The sequence below is a fragment of the Nelumbo nucifera genome, chromosome 7 (genome assembly GCF_055504915.1).
Source record: "Nelumbo nucifera cultivar China Antique chromosome 7, China Antique-T2T, whole genome shotgun sequence".
Classification (NCBI taxonomy): Eukaryota; Viridiplantae; Streptophyta; class Magnoliopsida; order Proteales; family Nelumbonaceae; genus Nelumbo; species Nelumbo nucifera.
This window is the reverse complement of record NC_142655.1, coordinates 8,214,215-8,240,973: the sequence shown is the minus strand read 5'-3', so window position 1 is coordinate 8,240,973 and position 26,759 is coordinate 8,214,215. Positions and strand designations below refer to the sequence as shown.

The following is a 26,759-nucleotide window of genomic DNA, read 5'->3' as shown; positions in this document are numbered from 1 at the left end:
AGATTGTAGAAAATAGAAAATGTAAAAAAACAAAAATTATAAAAACATTGGAAAGTATAACAAAACACTAAAAATGCAAAAAAAAACAAGAAAATTGAAAAATAAAAAAGACCATTTTCCCTCTAAGTCGCCATTCAAGGGTAATTTGGTCATGAAAATTGTTATTTATGCTAACATGGACAGCTCTGTTAAGAAGCATTAACGGTGCACTAACGGAAAGTAAGTTTTGGAAAATAAAAACTTACTGACATGGTGAATTTTATACATTTTGAAAAGTTGCGGTGAGTTTAAGGGAAATGTTGAAAACTCATGGTGAGTGTTAGACAATTTCCCTTTATTGAATTGTTATTAAGTTATTAATTATTTAAATTTAATTAAATGCTTACATTAATTAATTAAGTTATTAAACTTCCTAATAAAATTGGGCATTATCCAGATAGATACCAAATTCAAGATGGAAAGTAATTAAGGTAGAGTTGTATGGAGTATTGGAGTTCTTTTTTTTTTCTAAAAAGTCAGTTAAAAATCCCTAGAATTTTGATAGGGTAGGGAAGTAATACATAGATAGATCTTTTGTTTTTACGTTATTTACGGCTTATCTCTTATCTTCTGATTTAGATCCATTTATGTTACATCTTTCGAATTGACACGCGACCCGATCCCTTTCCAATCTGGACGAAAATATTGCCTTCATTCAATAATTTGTTGAAGAACGTCACTGAAATATAGAAGAAACTGAGTATATCCTTTCACAGAGCTTGGCTCTATAAATTGTTCTCCTCGTATCGAAATCCTTCCATTCGAGAGGATTGAGGAGAGAAGGAAGGATCGAGGAGAGATGAAGAAGCCCAGTCTCGTTATTTGTTTCCTTTTCTGCCTCTCTTGCTTTATTGCTCAAACTAATGGAAGGCAAGCAGAAGTTCTTGGCCGTTTCCGTATGGCGAAGTTGCAGAGGAAAGTCGCAATCGATAGGAGCTTTGATGAGAAGATCGAAATCATGGATGAAGCTCGAGTGCTCCCGCAGGAAGGGTTGAAAGAGAAGGATAGGATCAAAAGATTGCCCGGGCAACCCCCTGTTCGGTTCTCTCAATATGGAGGCTATGTCACTGTGGATGAATCGGCTGGTCGAGCTCTTTATTACTACTTTGCTGAATCTCACTACAATAAGAAGTCCAAGCCTCTCCTTCTCTGGCTTAACGGAGGTATTGATATTCTGTTGAACTGAATGATGTTTATTAGTTTTATCTTTTAGTTTTATTATAAATTTTTGTGGGTGTGCATCTAATTCACTAATTCTTGTTGCATCCACTCCAATGGGTCTTATGTCGTTTACTTAAGTTGGTTGCTCCATTCCAATGGGCCTTTTAGTCAATGCACGTCGGAAAAGGACAATATGCCAGGGGCAGTTTGGTCAAAATCTGGTTGGTGTTTTGTCCTTTTGCTCAGCTGTTCTGTAGATGTAGAACTCTAGGTGGGGTCTGGGTATCCAGTTGATTCCAGTCTGAAAGTGGACCTTCTAAGGAAGATTCCATAACTTTTTGTCATGTGACGATAATGATATTGAAGGTGATCAATCAATTTCTTCCAGCAAATTGATTGTTGTCCTTACCATATTAATGCTAAATATTATTGTTTAAATATAAGGGCAAATTACCTCTTCTACCCCTGTAGGCATTACATGAACTAAATATAAACATTGACCCATTAATTTTTCATCATCTTATTGGCAATTGATGAGCAAAGAAATTTGGGTACTCATGTTTGGTTTGATATCTGTTCTCTAAGGTCCTGGTTGTTCTTCACTTGGGTATGGAGCAATGGAGGAGCTTGGACCATTTCGAGTGAAGAGTGATGGCAAGACACTCTACGAAAATCCATTTGCATGGAACAAAGGTTGATCTTGGCTGCTTATTGCATTCATTTTTTGTTTTTTGTTATCTTTTGATTTAACCAAGCTTCTATTATTGGCTGATTAATTTGTTCTTGTTGTGGTCTCAGTGGCCAATGTTTTGTTCTTGGAGTCTCCTGCTGGTGTAGGCTTTTCCTACTCAAACAGAACATCTGATTATGCTACAAGAGGAGATCGAAATACAGCTGAAGATAACTATGTCTTCTTGGTAAATTGGTTAGAGAGATTTCCTGAGTACAAGACTAGAGATTTCTATATAGCTGGAGAGAGCTATGCTGGCCATTATGTGCCCCAATTTGCTCATACCATTCTTCAGCATAACAAGATTTCACAGAAGAACATCATCAATCTCAAAGGGATCATGGTACTCTCTCTCTCTCTCTCTCTGGGAAATCAATTACAAGTCTACTCAATCTGTTGTCTGTGTTGCAGATAGGAAATGCAGTGATAAATGATGAAACTGACACCAAGGGAATGCTTGATTATTTCTGGACCCATGCTTTAACTTCTGATGAAGACAAATATGCAATCGACAAGTACTGTGATTTCTCTCCTGGTGCTAACATAACTGACAAGTGCATTGAAGCTGTCAATGAAGATTATGAAGATATTGATCCCATTGACATGTATAACATTTATGCCCCACTTTGCCACTCTTCCAACCTCACAGAAAAGCCCAAGTTGGCCTCGGTAAGATTATTTACTCAACATTATTTTCTTGAATGCTCCCTGTATTGATTTATTACAATGTCTATTCTTGGCTCTGTTCTAGAATCCGAATTCATATTTTGAGAGATTTTGTTTTATTTTTTATTTTTGTTACAGATTGAGGAATTCGATCCATGCACCGATTATTACGTATATGCATACTTGAACCGTCCAGATGTGCAAAATGCCCTCCATGCCAATGTCACCAAACTCAAGTATGACTGGCAACCCTGCAGGTAAGAAGGGAAATCCAATCCTCTGTTTGTGCAGATTACTTGTTTATGTTTTTTCTTTCCCTCTGTAAATTTAAGAGTTTAATCGAAATACCATGATTCACAGCGACGTACTCAATAACTGGACAGACAGCCCGTCAACCATTCTTCCTCTCTTACAGGAATTCATGGCCAACGGACTTCGTGTTTGGGTGTATAGGTATATGTATATTCATTTCTGGCTTCCTAATTTCTTTCTTAACGTTGGTTGCATTCTGTAATCTGAACGATGGAATTTGGAGAAAGGAATCCTGAAATGGGGTTTCCTCAATTTGGATGGATTTTTAGTCATTTGATTTGTTATTCATTAAAAAAAAAAACATAAATGGGTGGAATTTAAAAATGATCAAAACTTCATTGTTGATTCAGTAGAGATGGACTTTTAGTAATTTATTAAATGAAATATGATATGTGAGATTAAATATTTGGTTCATTGGTCGTAATGCAGTGGCGACGTAGATGCTAGAGTTCCTGTAACTTCAACCAGATATTCTCTTAATAAGCTTCAACTTGCGGTGAATACTTCCTGGTATCCTTGGGCCCTGTCAAATGAGGTAATTTCTTCTTAACCAACTTATCATATGTATGCATGTATGGATGGGCCAAAATTTTCCATGTTGCCTACATGGAAGATCCCGGGCCGTTTATAATTGTCCAATGAAACCCTATGCATGGGCCAAATTTCAGATGTGGGTAGAACCCAAGTATCGCACGTTATCATTTCTTGTACCCCTTAGTACCATACAACTGGAATATTGTGACGGGACCCACAAGTATTGACAAATTGGGACCCACTCGAAACGACAGAATGTTCCAGATTAGTGGTATATTTTGGGTGCTTTAACGTGTAATGGTTAAACCCATCCTCATTCATCTACTGAATGGTATTGATTATGCTTGTCACAGGTGGGTGGATACAGCGTTGTGTACAAAGGCAACTTAACATTTGCCACAGTGAGAGGAGCAGGTCATGAAGTCCCAAGCTACCAGCCTCGCAGAGGGCTTGCACTGATTTATTATTACCTCCAAGGGGGACCCCTACCCAAAATGAATATATCTAATTAGTTTTTACCCCTTTCTCTCCCAATTCATAGTGAAATTCTTATTTTGTCTTTGTTTCTTTTACATACAACAATGATGTCCAAAAACATTTATAGTCAGGTCAATTGATTGTACCTTACCGTTAATATTAATTGAAAATTTATTAGCTTATCATTAAGAATTTCTTTTTCTTTTCTTTTCTTTTTTAAGTTCTATTCAACGACAGAAGTTACACATCTCTCCCTGACAGATTTTCATTGAAAGCAAGGGAGATGACCATGGATATATAGTATCCAGCGCACTCAAGGAATTTTATCTGAATTATCCCTTGACTCTTGATAAGGCAAGCAACGCCGGGTGGCATGAATTAAAACTTAAAAATCGCTAAAGCGATTAATAGCCAAATAATAAAAATAAAAAGTTGTTAAAGCAATTTATACTATGGAAAAATATATTGCACCATAATGTAGAATTCTGAATTCCACTGCAACCTTATATAATTTAAAATGATACATACTCTCACTCTAAAATATTAGAGTTATTTATATAAAGTTGTATGACAAAAGTTACTTTTAACTGATCATGTCAATTTATTGATATCATTGGAGTGATTAGGCATGCATAAATAACAATTAGTAACATGGCTCCGTTCAACATCACTTAGATTCAATTTGTTGCAGAAATTCATCTTAGAATGTCAACATCAATCAATCTTCTTCATTGGATCGGTGGACTTATTATGTATAAGTACAACCAATTTCATCAATTGATTGTTCCTACCCAATTTTGGGTCCTCAATTATGGCAAGTAGGTTTCGGATCTTCTTTTACAGCTGCTGAAATAGCTGAACTGAATCAATAACTGCTGTCTTTTAGTGAATAAGCTGTTAAAAAGGATGTGAACTCCTCAATGACTGAAACTAAAGTTGGGTTGATTACAACGGCCCTGGATGTGGTGATGGTTGAGGTAAAGAGAGGTCAAGAGAGATCAAGAAAGACCATCCAATAATCTCAGTCTCCTATTTGTCCAACCAACCAACTTTCAAATTTAGATGATATAAGCTCCCTACATTCTTAACGAACCCCAGAATTTGATATTTTGTTAGGATGGCTAGTTCTTCTAAAGCTTTTTATAAAATCTAACAACACAAACACAAACAGATGGAAATGACTTTTCTCATTTGAAAATTGAAAAAGATTGATGAAGAATTATTACATTCTTTCCTTCTTTCCTTACCTTGTTTCATTATTTCTTACATTGAATAGCCATGGCTTACACGGGGATACTCCTGCTAAGCAAGCAGATGCTCCTAAACGGATTATCGAGGCACAGCCAGAGATGCGTTTTGTCAATGGCGTCTCCAACCTGGCCACAAATAAAGATATTAACGTCAAAGTTGAAGTTCTATCTCTGGAAGGATTTAAAGAGCAATGTAGGATTACAGAGCTACGAGGACAACCTCAGAAACTAAATCTCGCCGAAGCTGATGGCCCCAAGGATTCCTTGCCGCTCATCCTCTGGTTTAATGGAGGTTCATTCAATCCCGATACAGCTTTGTAGCGATAGAAAGGTGAGTTTTGGCTTATTGTAGTTGTTCATTACAGGTCCTGGTCCTGGTTGTTCTTCTTTGGGTGTTGGAGCAACTGAGAAACTCGGACCATTTCGTGTGATCAGCAGCGATTGGAAAATGCTTTATGAGAATGAAAATGCGTGGAACAAAGGTAGGATTATGTTCGCTTGATCTTGGGTTTAGTTTCTCCTTTCAGTTTTACACAGAGAAAGCAGAAAGTGAGTGAAGAAACAATCTTATTGCTCTTGTTCATTTACGGTTCTGCAGGTCAAATGCTTTGTTCTTGGAGTCACCTGCAGCAAGGATGGGGATAACATTTCATAATTCATACAGTCAGAGGTGCATGTCGATCATGAGGTCCTGAGCTACAAGCCCCGCTGAGCACTTGAATTTATCAAAGAACTTCGTGGAAGAGAAGCCATTTCCCATATTTTTAGGAGAATAGAGAATCTTTTATCACTCTAGTTTAATTTCATTCTATTTGTAATCAATATTTTGGGTATTTGATCGTTCTTTTCTTTTCTGAAATGTGCTACAGTGAGAGTAGCAGGTCATGAGGACCCAAGCTACGAGCTACCGAGAGCATTTAATTTATTATCAAAGACTTCCTCAATGAGAAGCCCTTCCCCAACTTAAAAGAAATTAGTGAACCTTTGTTCACTTCAATTTCTTTCCATTTGTAAATTGCCTGTATATGCTACGCATTTTTCTTAATGCATGATAATTAATAATTCTGCTGAAAATTAAAGTAAAATATCACTCTATTATAAATTGGTCTTTGGTTGGTTCTCTCATTTTCTTGTTTAATCAAAGTGTATGTGGATCTGTGTTCTCAAAACCAGAAACCAAAACAAAAAATTGTAGCCAATTTTACTGCCTGCTGGATGAATTCGGATTTGGTTCTCACAAGACTGATCACACCATCCTCACATCCCCTGCAGTAATTGGAGTATCTTCCTATGAATAAAAATATACAAGTATGAAGATGTTTCCAATGCAAGGCTGTAAAAACTGTGTGAAGACAATTTTGTGAGGACCAAATCTGGTCTCATGTTGGATGGTCCAACTACCTAAGATGTTTCTTGGACCTGTTAAGGTATGTATGGTCCAACAGCTCGGGTTCAATTATTTCTAAAGCAGGCCTGGGTCCAAATTTGGAACCAATTTTCAAGAGTTCTAAACCATGGACCCGACCTGGGCCAATGTTTTTTGGAATTAATCTCGGATCACCTAGGGCCCTACGATGAGGACTGGGTAATCAGATAGCCATTACTGACACCATACTAGTTATATGGATTAACTAAAATGGGGGTACTTCAACTAACCTGTGTTTGGTTTAATAGAAAATAAGAGATAAAGAGAAATTCCTGTAAAACTTTTACTTTAACTTTCTTGTTTCTCTTATTTTCTATCAAACAAAGCATAACCTTAGTACGATTTATCTCCAATGTATAAATATTGGATGAGATCTCATAACCTTGTATGGTAACTGGCAAGGCATTTCGTTGTATTTGGGAGAACTCATGAATTCGAATTTTCTCCTCATAGAGAATGCCGTGCATTGGGAACATCTCCCCATGAATGATGATACGGCTAAAACAAACCACTAGTCAGAAACTGCTAAGTGGCAGCATGCTGGGGCGGGGCAAAGTAGTTAATTGATCAGGCTGAGCATACTTGAATTAGACGAGATGACCTTGTACCAGCTCATAACATGTACACAAGTAACACGTGGCCGAACTTATCAGAACATCAATGCCAATGCATTCTATGCAAGCCCACTGCTTACCATGTTCATAAAACATGTACACAACATTTATACAACGTACCAAGGGCATGACAAATGGACCAAGCTCAGACCATGTGTGAACGATGTATTGGTTCTTGGATGAAGCCTGTCTCCTATAAATAGGTGATCCTCTCATTCATTTGGACACACAAAACAACACTGTATTATGCTACTATGCACAAGACATGTTAGACACCTCGGTACACATCATTGAACTCTCCGTCTCACTCCACCAATCTCTCCAACTCTCTAGCTCTCCCACCAAGCTCTGCAGTTCACTTCACTGAGCTTTTTAACTCTCTCACGAGATCTCACCTCATTTTACTAAGTTCTTTGGCTCACATTCTCTTCTTTTGGCATTACTAACTTAACCATTAGAGTCTACGCTCTTGTGATATCACCTTGGGGTCTTTGATGTATTTTCTAATTGTAGGTCTCCCTTAGAGCCAAGATTCCAAGCCGAGGTGATGCAGCGTGGAAGCAATGGAAACCGGAGCTGGCTATGCAAGCACCGGGCGTTCGCTAGCACCTAGCGAATAACACCGATTTCTCTAGGAGAGAGAAAAGGTGGCGAAAACTCAGAAGAGAACTCAAGAAAATCTGAAAATCTGAAGTATGAATTGATTAATAATAGCAGTATTTATAATACATTGAGAAATTGTAAAATAATTAGGAAAGAACATGGATCTTGATCTTGATCTTGATCTTCTTGAGATGTCTTGATAAGGTCGAACCCTCTTAGAATTCTTGGGTTTGATCTCCACCATCCGATCTCTCTAGATGCATGGATCTTGGATTATCTTGGAGTCTTTCTTGATAATCTTGGAAGAGTCTTGCTCTATCTTGGAAGAGTCTTGCATTATCTTGCTAATCTTGGAAGAGTCTTGCTAATCTTGGATTCTTGGATCCCTTGCTTATCTTGAATTCTTATTTAACTTATCCTTATCCTAGGAGCTGCCGCCCCTAGGGATGAGATGGGCCTTGTGATGGGCCTCCGTCATTCTCCCCCACTTGGAGAGAACTCGACCCCGAGTCGTGACTAGGGTAGGCGAGTGTTATTTCCGGCAGGTACTGATGAAGGTCAGCAACATTGAAGGTTCTGAACATACCCATATGATCTGGTAAATCTACTACATAGGCATTGTCATTAATCTTCTTCACGATCTTATATGGACCATACTTCCGAGGCTTCAACTTGTTGTAATTACCTACGTGAATCCTTTCCTTCCTTAAGAAGACCATGACCTCATCACCTACGTCAAACATTTGAGGTCGGCGGTGCTTGTCTGCGGCCATCTTGTACTTGGCATTGGATTGCTCTAGCTTCTGCTTCACGGCCTCTTGGACGGACTGGATTTGTTCTGCCATCTGCTCTGCCAAGATACTGGCGCTGGGTACTTTGGGTAGCTTCACTAAATCCAGTGTATGGTTAAGGACTTTCATGTATACGATGGAGAATGGGGATCTGCCTGTAGAACTGTGCACTGCATTGTTATAGGCGAACTCAGCCTGGGCTATGGCGAAGTCCCACTATTTTGGCCTTTCCCGGCATATACTACGAATTAAATTCCCTAAGGTCCGGTTTACCACTTCTGTATGTCCATCTGTCTGCGGATGGGCTGTACTACTGAAATTAAGTGATGAATCAAACAACCTCCACAGGGTCATCCAAAAGTGACTGAGGAACCATGTGTCACGAACAGAAGTGATGGTCTTGGGTACCCCATGCAAGCGGACAATCTCCCTAAAAAATAATTTTGTTGTTGCGGATGCATCTATTGTTTTCTTGCATGGGAGGAAGTGAGATATTTTTGAGAATCTATCAACCACCACGAAGACGGAGTCCATGTTCCTCTAGGTCTTTGGCAAACCTAACACAAAATCCATGGACAAGTCTTCCCATATAGCAGTAGGAATGGATAGGGGCATGTAGAGACCTGTGTTTTGGGTTTGTCCCTTAACTGTCTGACAAACATAGCACCTGCTTACAATGATAGACACGTCCCTTCTTAATTTCGGCCAGTAATATCGCCCCCTAACTACTTCTACTGTTTTGTACTTTCCCAAGTGTCCTACTAATCCACCCCCATGCAAATCCCTGATGATCTTTTCGCGGAGGGAGGTGCAAGGGATACACAGTTGTTCCCCTTTCATAAGGAACCCATCATAAATAAAGAAGTCTTCTGCTGGCTGCTTGTTCACACATTTCTCCCATACCTGTTGGAAGTCTTCATCTTGGGCATATAAGTCTTTTAGGCAATCAAAAGCCACAATCTCAACACTGAGGGTCTTGATGAGGGCTACGCGCCTACTAAGTGCATAAGCCACCTTATTTTGTTGTCCTATCTTATACACAATTTTATATGGGAACTTGTCTAGGAAAGCAGACCATCTGGCATGTAAATCACTCCTTAATTGCTTTTGCCCACTAAGATATTTTAGGGCTTGATGGTCAGTGTAAACAACAAATTCTTTTGCAATTAAGTAGTGTTCCCATGTTTTCAGGGCTCTAACCACAGCACAAAACTCTTTGTCATAAGTAGACCACTTTCTCCTGGCTTCACATAATTTTTCACTGAAGAAAGCAATGGGTCTTTTCTCTTGGGACAATATAGCCCCTATTCCAACTCCACTGGCGTCACATTCAACTTCAAATAATTTATTAAAATCTGGCAAGGCAAGAACAGGAGCAGTACATAATTTTTCTTTTATGAGAGCAAAACTTTGCTCTTGTTCTTCTCCCCAATGAAATTTCCCCTTTTTCAAGCATTCAGTAATGGGAGACATGATACTACTAAAATTCTTAATAAAGCGCCTATAGAAGGTTGCCAACCCATGAAATCGCCTAACATCTGTGACAGTGGATGGGGTCGGCCACTCCCTAATGGCTTTCACCTTTTCCTCATCTACTTTCACACCATCATTGCTTATAATAAATCCCAGGAATAATAAATTATCATTCATGAAAATTCATTTCTTCAAATTAGCATATAATTTATTTTCCCTCAATGTTTTCAGGACCTCCCTAATATGTCCCACATGCTCAGTGATAGATTTGTTGTATATCAAAATATCATCAAAATAGACTACCACAAATTTACCAATGAAGGGGCGCAATACCTAGTTCATTAGCCTCATAAAAGTGTTGGGTGCATTGGTTAGTCCAAAGGGCATGACTAACCACTCGAACAAGCCATCTCTAGTCTTGAAGGTTGTCTTCCATTCATCTCCGGGATGGATCCTGATTTGATGATATCCACTCCTGAGATCTATTTTTGAGAAAACTACAGCTCTGCTTAGTTGGTCCAGCATGTCGTCCAACCTAGGAATGGGAAATTTGTACCCAATGGTGATCTTGTTAATGGCCCTGTTGTCGATACACATTCTCCAACTGCCATCCTTCTTAGGTGTTAATAAGGCAGGTACTGCACAAGGACTCATGCTGATATGAATGTGTCACTTTTTCAACAATTCTTCTACCTTTTCCCGTAAGATTTCATTCTCCTTAGGACTCATCATGTAATGTGGGAGGTTAGGTAGACTAGCACTTGGAACAAAATCAATATGGTGTTGTATATCTCTCATGGGAGGGAGTTCATTTGGTAACTCCTCTGGAACTACATCATTAAATTCATCCAGTAGTCCTTGTATTTCAGTTGGAATTGTATTTTCATCATTAACATCTTCTCCTTTTACTAGTAACAAATGTATCTCATGAGTATCCTTACATTCTTTAACAAATTCAGCATAATGATGGGTGATGATAAGGAAATTCTTCTCATGTGCCTTTGGAGTATTTGTAATATTTTTTTCTGCTATGGGTAACAAAGCATAATGTGTACCCTCTTTTTCAAGTTGGTAGATATTCTTCCTACCCATGTGCCTTGCATCTGTATCAAACTGCCAAGGCCTCCCTAACAAAATATGGCAAGTATCCATATCTACAATATCACAATATACTTCATCATGGTACTTACTAATAGAAAAAGGTACCTTGCAGCGTTCTTCCACTCGTACGCCGCCTCCTTCCTTGATCCACCCAATTGTGTATGGGTTGGGATGTTTTTCAGGAATCAGTTATAATTGTTGGATGACATCCCTGCAAATAATATTTTCTTGACTGCCACTATGAATAATTAAATTAAATAATTTTCCCTTAACAGTACATCTAGTACGAAATAATCTGTGCCTTTGAGAAGTATCCTTATTTTTCTGGAACAACATTAGTTTTCTTACTACACAAGTATACTCCTCATGTTCATATGGACCCTCTTCATCCTCCCCATCAAGTCCACAATATACTTCATCCTCAATATCTTCTTCCTCCTCCCTGTCTACCATATTAACTGCCTTCCTCCTGGGACATTCACTGGATCTATGTCCCACTTCACTGCATTTAAAACATTTAATAGGAGCAGGCCTTGCATAAGGGTTACTGGGTTTAGGAGGGTTGGAAGGATTACCTCGAGTATGTCCTCCTGTAGTAGCCTTACTGGCGTTACTTGTGCATGCCGGGTGAGAAGGTTGTACTGCCGGGACTGATTTGTTCCTATTGACAGTTGTCGGTCTGTTGTCGCTCCCGCTGTACCGGTGGTAATTATCACTGTGCGCCTTGTCTTGGAACATTAATTCTGCTTTCAAGGCTAGGTTCCTTGCTTCCTGCACACTAAGAACCATTTGTACACCAATTTTGCCTCTGATGGACGGTCTCAAACCGCTTAGATAACGGGCTGCCTGCTGGTTATCACTTTCAGATAATTGGTTTCTTCCAGCTAATCTCAAAAATTCAGATGTATATTCGTTAACACTACGAGAACCCTGCGCACACCTCTGATTAATTGTTTCATGCGCCTCCAGGTTCGAATAGGACCCCTTCCTTCTCTCATCTGTTCCCACCAAACAGATGTGCCTCCCTTTAATCGGAAAGCTACTAATTTTACCCTTCGTTCCTCTGGTATTTCCATGTAATCAAAGAACCTATCGACTTTTGTGATCCAATCCAGAAGTCCCTCTATACCAAGATCTCCACTAAAAGTAGGAATATCTACCTTGAGTTTAAATTCATCATTATTCCTACGAGGATTGAAATTACCTTGATTGTGCCAATTTCTACCGTTTCTGTCGTTGCCGGGAAGAACTGGAGCACCACCAAATTCGAAATCATCATCACTGTCGTCATCAAGAACTGGACGTCGGGACGCAGTAGCGACGGGTGGTCTGTCGTGGTCGTCTCCTTCGATCTGTTGTGGATTTTCCTAGTTTCATGGGACAACCTCCCGTAACAAGGTTTGCAGTTGTTCAGTCACCTCCGCCAACTGTCATTCGATGTTACGTGTGGCTGTACGCTGCTCTTCGATTGCTCTCCAAATAGCTGGGAACCCCTGATATCCGTCACGGGGTGGGTTGCGACTGCTACCGTCTGGGTTGGACATGACTGGGCGAATTCCCTGCTCCGATACCACCTGACGCAGCGTGAAAGCAATGGAAGCCGGAGCTGGCTATGCAAGCACCGGGCGTTCGCTAGCACCTAGCGAATAACACCGATTTCTCTAGGAGAGAGAAAAGGTGGCGAAAACTCAAAGAAGAGAACTCCAGAAAATCTAAAAATCTGAAGTATGAATTGATTAATAATAGCAGTATTTATAATACATTGAGAAATTGTAAAATAATTAGGAAAGAACATGGATCTTGATCTTCTTGAGATGTCTTGATAAGGTCGAACCCTCTTAGAATTCTTGGGTTTGATCTTCACCGTCCGATCTCTCTAGATGCATGGATCTTGGATTATCTTGGAGTCTTTCTTGATAATCTTGGAAGAGTCTTGCTCTATCTTGGAAAAGTCTTGCATTATCTTGCTAATCTTGGATTCTTGGATCCCTTGCTTATCTTGAATTCTTATTTAACTTATCTTTATCCTAAGAACTGCCACCCCTAGGGATGAGATGGGTCTTGTGATGGGCCTCCATCACGAGGTGACACCCTAATCCAACAACTTTTCATCTTCACCCTTATGGCCAATATCAACATCAACAAATGATAATTTACAAATACTGAGCAAACGAGTTTCATGTCAAAATGCATGAAACCATTGCCTCTCTAAATGTGTCATATGAATTTCAATTGGCGATGGCACCAAAACACAGCCTATACTATTGGGGTTTTGACTATGATACTATAAAATCTTGTAACCAATGAACGGACATCATACAACAATCACGTAGTATCATGTCTGTCTTGCAGTATAGATTTTACCAAATTATTATACTCATACCCTTTCACTCAACATTAAGAAAACTTGGGCTGATGATATAAGTTCTTCTCACCATAAATCATTATATAAGGGAGTGTTCTACAAAATGAATATTTTTTCCATTTATTTTTTAAATTACCACATCAATAAAAAGCATGTTATTGTGCTGTGTTTTTATTTTGAAAATATGAAACAAGCTAGTTTTGTTTGAGAAAGCAATTCATGTTTTTGAAACCATGAAACTGATGGTTTTAAAAACAGAAAACAATTTTATAGTAGAGATATTATATGATTTATGGAAAATGATCTTAATAATCGGATGAAAACATGCTCTTCAAACTAAAAATTCAAGAAATTGAACGTTTTTTAAACATGTTAAATATGTTTCTGTTTGAAGAGCCAATTTATTTTCAAACCAGATACGGCTTTTGTTTATTTTTGGATCTCACAACAATAAATACAACACATTGAAGAATACCCTAAAAGAGATAGAGAGGGGAGCTATTTTTTGAATTTTGAATGAAAGACAACACAAATGCCAAGTTATTTTATTTTTCAAATGAAATAAAGCCATCATCTTAATCAATTTAATCATACGAGGCTCCACAAATAAGAGAATGCTTGATTGTGAATGATGATGATGATGTTGATACACCTATCCATGTTATATGTAGCACCCATTAAGCATTAAGAAATTATTCCCAAATCCTAATCTTGTATATAAACACAAATTATGTAATTAGTAATAAATTAATACATGATTAATCATACCAAGGTATCATTAGTTTATTGAAGCTTTAGTTTTCCACAATAATGTATAGGAGACAAAAGTGGAACCTCCTCAAGCACACCCCTATTTCCCCATTGCCCATCATTATCATGTTCCCAACCACCTACTGCCTCAACAAACTCAATCCAACGGTCAGGATTGCTGGGTTTGTTGCGTTGTGCAATACAAATTTGTTGGATCGTTGTCAAGCCTCAAGAATCCATATGGCTCCAACCCATGAACCCGTTTTCATTCTTCCCAAGGTTTAGGTCTAGGTTTTACATGTGAGCCGCAGATCTCATGAGATATATCTCACGGATTGGACGGTTCAGGTTAAAGATGCCTTTAGATAGTGGCCCCACTAACCTTGATGTCACTTTGCAGTTTGCACGACCGAATGCTGTCTCTCTAGGGTGGTTCTTCATTACCATATATCTCCATAGTCTCCCTTTATATTGGCAGTCTCTCAGCAACATCATCACCTTGTCGGCCGCTTTACCCATTTCTAGCTCCACACTACTCTTCCTCCTCCAAAGTCCACAGTTCACTCCTCTCTCTCTCTCTCTCTCTCTCTCTCTCTCTCTCTCTCTCTCTCTCTCTCTCTCTCTCTCTGCGAATAGAGCACCATTACCACCAAAACCCTCTATCTCCTCTTTGTCTGTGTGTTTACATCAGACCACCATTCCCAAGAGAAGCTCTTTCTCTTTCTGTGTGGGTGTTAGGAGTGTGTGGGGGCGTCCGTGCGCGTGTGCATGTCTGCATTCAGCAGGAATAGACTACCACTACCACCAGTTCTCGCTTTCTTTCTCAACTAGATTTCTCCTTAACAGTTTATAGAGCCCGCTTGTCTCTCTTACAGTCATCTCGTCAAGCTACAATGCAACCAGCTGAGGAGATCGGCCTGCGGAGAAGCAGCAGTAGCTGCAGAAGCACCCGAAGGATTCTTCCATCCAACTACACAAGATCAACATCATCACCTCCAGCAGACACCGACGACGTTCCCGAAAAGCCGCTCGTCAGAAGGAATAACTCGGCTTTCAGCCTTCAACGACAAAACAAAACTCGAAGCATGGCAGCCATTATCAGATCACTTCTCGGCGTGATCTCTCTCCCCTCCTTACTTCCTTCATCCCGGTGGCTCAGCATCCCTTCCCGTCTTTCACCATCACCATCGTTAGGGCGTAAAGTCACTGGAACTCTCTTCGGGCACAAGAAGGGTCATGTCAGCTTTGCAGTGCAAGATGACCCACGGTCTGAACCTGTTCTATTGCTGGAGTTGGCCACCTCGACGTCTTCTCTGGTGAAGGAGATGTCGTCCGGCTTGGTCCGAATCGCGCTTGAATGCGAGAAGGGATCGGCTGCCAGTGGCCGGCCGGTGAAGCTGTTCCAGGAGCCCATGTGGACTATGTACTGTAATGGCCGAAAGTGTGGCTATAGTATGTCCCGCACGTGCGGGGAACCCGATTGGCAAGTGCTGAATACCGTGCAGACTGTTTCAGTCGGTGCCGGTGTAATTCCGGCCGAGAAGGATCAAAATAATAACACGGCAGAAGGGGAGCTTATGTATATGCGAGCAAGGTTTGAACGAGTCGTCGGTAGTCGTGACTCGGAAGCTTTTTATATGATGAACCCGGACGGTAATGGCGGGCCGGAACTCAGCATCTTTCTGCTTAGAATTTGAGATACTCATCTTTCGATTGTTTCGCCTTAAATCTTAACAAGCTGGGCTATATGATTGCTTTCTGTAAGAATGTAACTTTGTAATGTTTATGTTGCAATTGTGTATTTCTGTATGACTGTATCATCTCCTCTCAAATCTTTTTTTTTTTCGTTCATGGTGAATTGGTTCGACTTCGACCTGCTCTCTCAAACGCGTACACTTACACCCACACGTGCACCGTTCACATGCGGCAAGCGGCAAACCTCTCTCTCATCCAATGCATTTCCTCCAATTAAGACATCCATCCTAACTGGTCGGATCGTTGTTCGGACCATGTAGCTCAGACCCGGTTGGCTGTTGTATTGTATGCATCTATTATTTAATGTATTTGTCGAGTCCGATCAGAACCCGACCCACCAATAATCATACTAATAAACTTTGGGAATTGATTTAATATAAGAGTGCGGCAAAGTCAAAATTATATTGCATGCGTACAAAATTAAGAAAATATGAAAATTCAAAATTATATTTACGATATGCACATTAATTAACCTTGGTCCTATTCAATGAGTCAGGCCTTGTCCACGTCAGGAGATCCGGTCCCGACCCCAATAAGTAAATGTGCAAAAGCAGTTTCGAGTCAAACCATATAGGGTCTGTAATTGGGATCATTAGGTCTGACCCGATTATATTTGATAGCTGTACTTTTAATCTATAACTTAATAATAAACCTATTTATTTGTTAAATTAACACACTTAGACATCAAAACATGATAAATTGAGAATATTATAACTAGATCATGAAAAAAGTAGGCATCAGATTTGAGGTCTCCTTCTAATGTCTCCATATATATACACATATTTTACATTATTAGACATATTCGCAGTTTTGGGTTCGGGCTTCGGGTCCAATCCATTAGAATTTTGACAAAAAGTCAAAAATCAAGCTTGAACGGCTGAACCTGACTCGTGAACTAGGAGATTAAAAGGTTAGACCAGAGCACGGTGTACGTGAGATCCATTGAACTTATCATAAAGAGCCTACACTTATGTAGAATCCAACCCATTCGGCCACATCTATAGTAAAAGTAAGTAACCATCTCAACTACCGGGTCATCATCCAATCCAATCACAATTGGGATAATATAATGCAGACCCAAACCCATATTATTGGGTTGGTTCAGTTCAAGTCTGTCCGCCGGTTTGTCCAAGCGAATGACAACCCTACTTGCATGTGAGATAAAGTGGGATGTCTGGGGCTGTTATGATTGCTTTGTGGTGCACGGGGACTGTAAAAATGTAAATTAATCGATAAATATAAAATAAAGAATAAAAAAGCAGGAAAATAATATGAAACGGAGTAAGGCAGCCATGACCATGAGGAACAAGGAAGAAGGAAAGAAAGCCAAAATGAGGTGCGAGAGTACCAATGCAAGACAAGAGATGCGTTATATCATTTATTAAATTCTATATATATATATATATATATATACTGGTTTAGCTCGTGGGATCAAAGAGACAGGATCCTGCCATGGAAGATCTGGACAATTTTTTTAGAGGCTCCATGAAACAGTGTTTTTTTGGCACCTTATATGTGGATGGCTTCAAAGCAATCTCCATCGGTTTAGGCGATCCACGTTGAAAGAGATAATGCACCAAGTGTTTGTGTAATTTAAAAGCTTGGTTTTGGGGACAGACAGTTTGGCAGTTTGGGGCTGGGGGCCCTGCAGGTTTGTCACATGTCCTTCACAACTGGACTGATACAATTGGGACCCACTATTCAATTGGGCCTACTACTCAATCCCAACTGATCCTTTTCTTGGGTTTCACTGAAAAGCAAGGCCCAGCCGAAATAGCTGCTCAGGAATCGGATTCCAACACCCAGGTTATGAATGTCTTTTATGCCGGCCATACCAGCTTGACACATCCATGAATTCCCCATAATTCATCAGCCTGGCCATTAGTAGCCCTTTCAATAAGATAAAAGAAGAATCAATCATCCATTGTCCCACTTGATTTCTTATGAAACTTCCAGTGGTATTTCCATATTGGGCTAGTGCATTGTCTGCTCTTTCAAATCATCCAAATGATACATAGGAAGTATGTGGCCCATTCCTCTAGATTTCTTCATACACATTCCAAGTCCCTTAAATTATATTCTAATTGGGTATTGGGAGTTATAAGGGTGGGCTTTGGTGTTTCATTGCGACTTTGGGTGATTAGGGTTTAAATCTTGGAAACAGCCTTTTTTTTTATATATAAATTAAGATAAAATTGTTTACATCTGTCTCTCCCCAGACCCTGTATTGTATTGATAGAAACCTTGTGCATTGGGATTCCCTTTATAGTTTATACTTTTAGCTGAGAGTTGCAATTAAAATGAGCATAAATAATTTAGGTTAGGGATGACAGAGTTCAGCCTTGATTTAGGTTTTGAGCTCTGGGTTGGGTTTTGGTTAAAGTGTTAAACTAAAGGCTCTTCTTATGGGTGTTACTGTCCTTGGAACATTGTTTGGTTGTTAAACTAGAGAAAAGAAAATAAAATTTAAGAAAAGAGCGATCTAGCCCATTGCCTATCCCTTCGCATGTGTTGCTTCCTCTTAAATTGAAATTGGTCAAGTACCATTAAAATTTTTGCAAGAGGGTTATAATATATGAAAGGGAAAATGATAATTGACTTGATCTAATTAAATGGCCCATTCCAGGTTACATATGGTATTTACTTTGGAATGCTATCTTCCTAAAACAAAAATAGACAGTAATTTCAAATTAAACATAACACAACTAAATTCAGAATTTTACAAAACAAATGAGCAAATGGCTTAAAGATACAAATGATACAAGTTGCATCTATTATAATTTGGAAATATTACCTTGTACGTTGACAGATAATATAAGGCCATCGTCAGATGTTGGTCCCAGCTATCTAGGATTTAGGGAATGAGTGATAGATTGGGTATGATTTAATTTTTGGCATTTTTTGCCACCCTCATACTCCAACCCGTGTTCTCATGGATGCCAACCCGAAATTTTACCAAGAGGGGACTAGTCAATTCATGCTTCTTATATTGGATTAAGCCAAACCTAGATCATACTCTTTCCTGAGGGGAAGTGGAAGTACCAAAGTCTCTATTAGGAAAAGTTTTTGTCACTCAAATATATATTCCAACATGTATAATTGCAGATTTTGAAATACTTTTGGAATCTTTATTTAGGCGCTACCACTTTTTTGATAAATAAAGTGCACAATTTGTTGAAAAAAAAAAGTGCTTTTGTTGCTTTGACGATCAGATACACTACCCACAAGAGGTTCTCTTTTGTCTGTCCATCCGAGGGATGCTCTATTGGTCGATGTTAGAAAGTTTTCAAATCACTTTTTTTAAAACATTTTTAGGTGGTTGTTTGGTTCTATTTTTGTTTTTTTTTTTCATTATGTTTTCTTAGAAAATGGCAATGTTTGGAGGAATTTGGATTAGCTGAATGCTTTAACTGTTCAGCCCATTGTGGAACTAATGATGAGTTTCTACATCAGTAATAAATTCATGGGCTCCACTGCAAAATATGCAGACCCCATGTATTAAATACTGGCATGGAATCTTACCATTGGTTGAGCAGCTAAAGCCTTCAGCTAATCCTTTGTTTGGAGGTATTTTGATTCCATTGCAGTTTCCACCAATTTTGTAGAACCATTGCATGTTTTTTCCGTTACGTTTTTCAACTAAACAGTAGATTAGACAGTTGAAAACCAATCACTGATGTGGCTCCAACGCAGCACATGAGCACCCTAGTTGTCAAAATTAGGAGGTAATCGATTCACTTTCTATGTTTGAATTGAAGATTAACTGTAGGCAACCAGTTTATCAAATTAGGAGGTAATCGGATCTGCTTTTTTACATTTGTTTTAATACAGTTGAAGTTGTAAGGCTATATTTGAACCTTAAATGGTAATTTAGTTTGTAATTAGAAGGTTGCATCTATTGCAAGTGGAAGGGGATTGATCGAAGAGAACATGGGTAGAAGCAAGATTCAAGTTATTGATGTGTATTGGTACTAAAAACCATGCTCTTTTATATGCTTTTAGCTTTTTTTTTTCAAAATTAGTTTATATATATTTTTTATTAAAAAAAAGGGTATCCAAAACATCGATGTATAGGTGTTTTGGAATTTAAAAAATACGATATGATACATTCGATATGGATAGGTAAAAGTAATAAAATGATTTAAGCACTAATAATTTAATGATGGATCATATGATTTTAAATAGAACAGATTGGTGAAACAGGATTCATGTAGCCAATCCCATATAATTGTGATAAAGTCTGGATGATGATGATGATGATGAATTAGAAGATTACGCCCGACTACATTTTGAGTAGGACTATAAAGCAATCTTATTTTTCAACATCAATTAAAATCATCCTTCCTATTAGGGGTGTCGGTGACTTTGATTGAGTCGTAACCCCATCATGTATAGCTTCAACCAGAGTTATTGAACCATCATTGACCCAAACAATCAAACCGTTCAGCCTAGAAATCGTCTAGGCAACCAGTTCTGTTTCACCCTTAACCCGTTCTTGGGCCAAAAATTGTTGACTTGGTTAGAAAACTGCTGACCTGGGCGGTCAAATCGTCGATCCGAACAGCGGTTCTCAGTTTAATAAAGGATGTAGAGTATATTAGAGAGGGGAGGAATTGAGACAAGACTGATCTCAGATATGAAATCACTAGATCCTAGAGAGAGAGAGAGAGAGAGAAGAGGAAGAAGAAACAAGATTTGCAAAGGTTGGAGAGAAATCAGATATCAGATCTGATATCTCAATTCTTAGATCCCAGATCTAAGATCTATAACAATTGCCACTACATCTGTTGTCGTCGTCGTTGCTGTTGCCATTGCCGTCGCCGCCGTCATCGTCATCGTCGGCCGGTGAACATCAGATCCTCCTCTTCTCTTTCCCTCCTTCCCTTCTTTCTTCCTTCCTTTCCTTTCTTTCTTTAATTTCCTTTTTTTTTTCCTTTCTCTCATTTCTTTCTTTCCTTCTTTTCTTCTTTCTTTATTTCTTTTTCAGTCGATAACTACATAGTCTCTCTTTTCTCATACTGATAAAAGCTAGAAATTGCCCTAATAATCCAAACCACTTGAACTGTTCAACCACCGGTGGACAGTATTTTGATGAATTGGATTCAGGTTGAGGTAAACCCATGCTAAACCTGACCCATTAACATTGCAACATTGAAATGTACATGCAAACATAGGCTCTTGGTTGATTATAGAATATAGAAATAATATATGGGACGGGTCAGGTCAGGTTGGGTTCAATATTTCCTCACCACGTTTAATCGGGTCAGGTAGTCAGGTTGACGGTGCTTCAAGTCATGTTCAAGTTGAGCCAAACCGGATCCATTTAAATGGTGATCCCGACTTTTACATAGCAACCAACATTTGTTTTCCATCATTCACCAAAATCATTACATGTATCTTTTAACCTCCCTTGCCTGGATTTCTTTTTCATTGTGGATTGCTTCAGTTGAGGTGATTTGGTTACATGGTCATGTCTTCATCCTAAAGCTTTACAGATTCCTTCTCGCTAACCATTTTTATATCTATCTATTTGAAAATAATATTATACTCATAGAAAAATGCATCAACTTTCTGGGATGTATTTATGTTGGTGCATGGAATATTTAGAGAACAATATATAAGTTCATGCTTCGCCCCATGGACATGGCAGCACCCATGAAAATGAGGAAAACACATACTACACTATGAATTGAAACACAATGTATTATGGTATGTCTTTTCAAGGTCCCACCTTATTGCAGATGCAGAAAGTAGAGTTGCACAAATTTATTATTTCCTATATGACACCTCTTTAATTGCCCTCAATTATATTGTTTCATCACTTTCGGTGCTTTGGTGATCAGTCCTAGAACAAATCCTATGATGACCAATTAATAACCAACCCCAGCAGTGTACAGGAATATTGCAGTTGTTTAAAGCAAAAACCCACTCATCAGGTAAAAGAAAAACCCTTAATTTTTCCTTGTTACTGCATTCTAGTTTTAAATGCTCTCAGACACACATATATCTCAGCAGTTAGCTCTATTTGCGCCACAAGAATTTCTAGATTTCTATATTTTATCATTGAAGTTTTAAAGTTAGAAATCTTTTGCCGAAAAAAGAGAACTATAATGGTAAGACATCCTCCTGGCTTCTGGCACAGAAAATAGTAGAAGAGAAGCTAAACCTGACAGCCAATAATCTAAATATCATACCAGCAAAAAATTTATATCATCACACTATCAACAGCCTGCCATCAAACTATAAAACATATAAATAAATAAATAATGTATCATACAAGTGCTTATACTGTAGACTTTTAGAATAAAAAATAAAAGTTCAAATCCAATGCTTTAGGGGGCGTTCTTCAATGTAAATTGTCTATCTTATCTTGTTGTGAATTTCAGAAACAAATTAAAGCTATCTATTTTGAAAATAAATTAATTTTTAAAATAAAAAAAAAATACAGAAAACATGTTATTGATTATATATGTGTTTTATTTGGTTTCCAAAACTAGTATAATGGGAGCTTTCATGAAGCTTAGGTCCTCCATTAAAAGATGAAACTGTAGCAAAACATAAATGGATGTAGAAGGGCAAAGAGGGGAAACCCAAGAAAGGAGGAGAAGAAAGCCCTTTGAAGAGGTGCTTGATTGGATATAACTGATGAAGAAAGATTTGGCCTGACCTCGCAAATCACGCCATGTGGCAAAAACAGCGTACCGAGGATACAACCACCAAAGGGAAGAGACCAGCGGTCCGAACTCCCTACTTAGAGCTCGAACTCCCTACGAGGAGCCCGAACTCCCCATTTAGAGCTCGAACTCCCTACGAGGAGCCCGAACTCCCTGCAAGGTGCCCGAACTCCCTACTTAGAGTTCAAACTCCCTACGAGGAGTCAGAACTCTCCCTTTGGCCCCAAGTCACACAAAGCAGAGACCCGAACTGACTCGTCTTATGACAGTTCGGGACCCCCCCTTATCCAAACTCAAGACTTCGCCTCACGCACTGCTCCAGGCACTTCGCTTCCAGAGCATTGAACTGGACGAACCACACCGTACCTGACACCGAAGGAGTCCGTATCCAGGAGTGGCGCACCTGACTGACTTGGGATCTGACGCTTGACGGCCGCACTTCAAACGGCCACCTGCCACCGTCACCTGTCACCGCTACCTCCAGTTACAGAGATGGCTCCAACAAAAGAAGCAGTGACGGTTCTGCCCCAGTAGAGGCGATGACGCCCGAACTGGCAGAAGCACGGAAATACTCATTCCCGGCCTGACAGAAGTCTAGGAGTGAGTGCGCGAGGTGGTTATAAAAAGCTCTCCACTCCCCCCAAAAGGAGGTATGCAAACTTTGCACTATCTGGTTTTATCTTGCCTTTGAAGGATTCTAACTTAAGCTTCGAAGCCTTTACACCGGGTTCTCCCCGGAGTTTCCTCATCTCCTCCGTTTCAGGTTCCCTGCTACTCAGTTCAGAGACAAGGTCGTTGACAGCTAGGACCAGCCGGATTGCGCATCATCAATAACCTAGTTTCAACTTTCAATAGTTTGGTAGTCCCTTAACCTACCAACCATCTAATGGAAACCTACTATGGCATTTATATTAGAATTTAATTTATCTTTATTCCCATTGTCCCAAAGCTAGTAAAAGATGATATTTTTATTTTGTAAATAATCTTTGTAGTAAAGATGATATTCATGTTTTGTAAATAACCTTTTGTTGGGGAACATACACTATAGTAGCAAAAATGAGTTTAAAGAACAATCCCATGACAACAAAAACTTTTCCCTGATTTTGTATTTTAGAATGGCTTTGTCAACAACACTGATAACAAATAAGCAGTTCAGCCAAATAACAGAAAAATACAAATAGCAGCCATCACACAATAGAACACTAGAATTTTTATGTGGAAAATCTCAAAATTGGGGAAACACCACATGACCTATGGTTCGTAAAAGTTCTCCACTAATTTAGAAATTAATGGGTACAACAGTCCTCTCTAATTGCAACTAGAGACTTACAAGCATCAAGGAAATCATCATTGGCTAACAAGTATAACATTAACACCACTAAATGTAAGGTGGATACAACAAAAACAGAGATTTAAATCTCACCAAGTTGCTGTAAATCTAAACTGAGAAGTGGAAGAAGGAAGAATCAATAAATCTATACTGAAGTGGGATTCTTAACTCTAGCACTTAATTTCATCAAAAACGGGCTTGAAACACCTTCGAGCTTAACCTTGAATGGAGCAGAAAAACCAACTCTCTTCTTCTCTTCTTCACAAACTCAAAACCCAAAAAACCTTCCTTCTTCCCTCCATTTTCTTCTCTCCTTTCTCACTTTGGTAGTTACGAAAAGGAAGCACACTAAAACAAAAAAGTGGGAGCTTCTTGGCCTCCACAATATGGCTCCTTTTGGGAGCATGAAAAGGTGGGGTGGGCCCCTCATATGGGCTGTACCCACACTCAACACCTTTTAAATTATTATTTTTCTGTCTAAGGTCCATGAAAGGGCTCTCGGCTCTCATTAAGCCTAATCTAATCCCCTAATAACTCAAATAAAAAATCCTGGCCTAAATGTTTCAATATTTATCATGTCGATAATGGGTTTGCTTTCAAAAGAAATTAACCAAAAACATGTTATTGGATTTCTAGTTTAAAGAACATGTTTTCATTTGGCTATTTAATATATATCATGTCCCATAAATTATAATATATATATATATATATATATATATATGGTTTCTATACACTTTTTTTGGTTTTAAAAACCATCACGTATTATTTTAATTTGAAACAAAACCATCCTCTTTTTGTTTTTCAAAACAAAAACACAAGAAAACCTTGTCACTTTTCCGTTAGTAAATCATTACAAAAATCACAGTTCAAAACATGTCTTTGTTTTTTTACTTTTGCAACAGTAAATCATTTTTTGAATGGTAAAAAATACTTAAAAAATCTAATATCTAATTCAGTTTGATTTTAAAATATAAACCCTATACTATATGTTCATAAGTCTTAAGTGATTATCATTCTATTTTGTTCATGAAATACAATATTAGTCATTTTTAGTTTATTTCATTAATATATAGCATTCAGATAAATTTTAAATTTAATTTATTGATACTATTAAATGTCTTTATGCAAAAAAATGTTATTTAATATCCAATTATAATCTGAATTTGATATAAATCTCATGGATAAAATATTTTTTTTTTGTTTAAATTTACCAGCTAATGGTGGCTCAAATTGAGAATGACTCTCCATATTGAATATGGCACCAACAAGGTTCAAAGTATTTTGTGTATTGGCAAAGGTGTATCGATACTAAAAACAATGTGCTTTTATATTTTATTTTTAAAAATTGGTCTTTAGATAGTTTTTTATATATTTTTTACTGAAAAAAGAGGGGTCCCAAAAAACCTATAAACAGGTGTTTCGGGACCTAAAATATACAATATAATACACTCGATAGGCGGTGTATTGTATCAAAATTTTGATCATTGGATGCCAATATTCTAATAGTTTTTTTTATTAATATATTCTAATAAATTTTGTTTGACACCAATTTTTTATGTTATAAATTTAGATTATTAATTTATTTGATGTATAAATCTATTATTTAATTAATTTAAGAGATTAAATAAAGTTTATTTTGAAATAATAACTCACTTTATAAAGCCTATTTCGAATAAATTTTTGTTTTTGTTATTATTCTTTTTTTGGTGAAGGTAACAAGAGTATGGATGGCACTTGTAGAAGGGCCAACTGATGGTGGCTCAGTTGGTAGGTTCTCTGACTCGTTGAAGTAGAGACCTGGGATCAAATCCCGCTGCCACTAGGGGTTGGGGGTGGGGTGGATTAAGGGAAAGGGGATGGGCTACCCCTTATTGTGTAGCTCCATGAAGCAAAAAAAAAAAAAAATGATGGCACTTGTAGAAGGAAGAAGCCATTTAGTCTCTGTTTTGTTTTGAGGGAAAGAGAGGGATGGGATGAGAAATATGTGGGATGTCAGATCCCAAAATCATGGGTTTGGGGTCGCATGGTATTTTGAGAAAGAGGAGGGAGTGAGGAACGGTTTGTGTGGAAAATACAGAAGAGGAGCTGGTTCGGTGACAGTGACGTTCGAACCCAGAAGTAGGAGTTGGAGGGGTCGCACCAAAACCATTGGCGATCTGCTACTTCTCTACTGACGCCCCTCGAAGTGAGAATCTTTCATTTCAATAGAGAAGCGATGCTGAAGCTGAAATACATAGTGATAATAACCAGTTGAGGCTGAAGTTGAGATTAATAAGTCCAGCGATACTAAAGCTAAGATTAATTAGTTGAAATCTAGTGATATTGAACACTGAAGCTGAGATTAACTAGTGATACTGAAGCTGATAGTAACCACATTCCAAATGGCAGTGAACTATCATCTGCGAATTGAACCCAACGATCACTTTTGTTGGGGAGATGCTTTCGAGGGATCTACGGGCGTGCGCGTTTCTACTGCACGGAAATGTAATCGTGTACAATGATGCGACAGTGCGGCAGGTAGTGGAAGACTGGGAGAAGCATTATTCATCATCTCCAACAGCATTGTCCAAAAGTAGAAGATGATGAATAATGTTTTTTTAATTATTTTTCCAATATAAAATCAAACAAAAAAATATATATGAATTTTTACACTTTTCCATCCTATTCCATCCCACTTAAATCTTTCCACAAACCAAACGGAGCCTTAA

At 38.5% G+C, this 26,759-nt stretch overlaps 2 protein-coding genes and 1 pseudogene across 2 annotated transcripts; all 3 read left to right on the top strand.

Moving 5' to 3' along the window:
- The first annotated feature begins 714 nt into the window (after positions 1-714).
- LOC104613412 (serine carboxypeptidase-like 40) lies at positions 715-4,108 on the top strand. Its single transcript, XM_010281208.3, has 8 exons — positions 715-1,202; positions 1,786-1,893; positions 1,999-2,273; positions 2,342-2,599; positions 2,735-2,853; positions 2,957-3,049; positions 3,338-3,443; positions 3,796-4,108. The coding sequence occupies exons 1-8, from the start codon at positions 839-841 to the stop codon at positions 3,952-3,954; spliced, it is 1,482 nt and encodes a 493-aa protein (XP_010279510.1). The 5' UTR covers positions 715-838; the 3' UTR covers positions 3,955-4,108.
- Positions 4,109-4,991: 883 nt separating this feature from the next.
- LOC148790129 (putative serine carboxypeptidase-like 53) lies at positions 4,992-5,949 on the top strand. The gene is made up of 3 exons (XM_088891922.1): positions 4,992-5,461; positions 5,535-5,651; positions 5,768-5,949. The coding sequence occupies exons 1-3, from the start codon at positions 5,131-5,133 to the stop codon at positions 5,812-5,814; spliced, it is 495 nt and encodes a 164-aa protein (XP_088748048.1). The 5' UTR covers positions 4,992-5,130; the 3' UTR covers positions 5,815-5,949.
- An 8,812-nt stretch (positions 5,950-14,761) lies between these two features.
- On the top strand, positions 14,762-16,109 carry LOC104613411 (protein MIZU-KUSSEI 1 pseudogene; annotated as a pseudogene).
- Positions 16,110-26,759: the final 10,650 nt, after the last annotated feature.

Excerpts from the sequence above, each read along its gene's own strand:
- LOC104613412 (XM_010281208.3), top strand. The coding sequence starts at position 839 with ATGAAGAAGCCCAGTCTCGTTATTTGTTTCCTTTTCTGCCTCTCTTGC. Across the intron at positions 2,854-2,956 it reads TATGACTGGCAACCCTGCAG|CGACGTACTCAATAACTGGA; the intron begins GTAAGAAGGGAA and ends CATGATTCACAG. Across the intron at positions 3,444-3,795 it reads CTTGGGCCCTGTCAAATGAG|GTGGGTGGATACAGCGTTGT; the intron begins GTAATTTCTTCT and ends TGCTTGTCACAG.
- LOC148790129 (XM_088891922.1), top strand. The coding sequence starts at position 5,131 with ATGAAGAATTATTACATTCTTTCCTTCTTTCCTTACCTTGTTTCATTA. Across the intron at positions 5,462-5,534 it reads CATCCTCTGGTTTAATGGAG|GTCCTGGTCCTGGTTGTTCT; the intron begins GTTCATTCAATC and ends TGTTCATTACAG. Across the intron at positions 5,652-5,767 it reads TGAAAATGCGTGGAACAAAG|GTCAAATGCTTTGTTCTTGG; the intron begins GTAGGATTATGT and ends ACGGTTCTGCAG.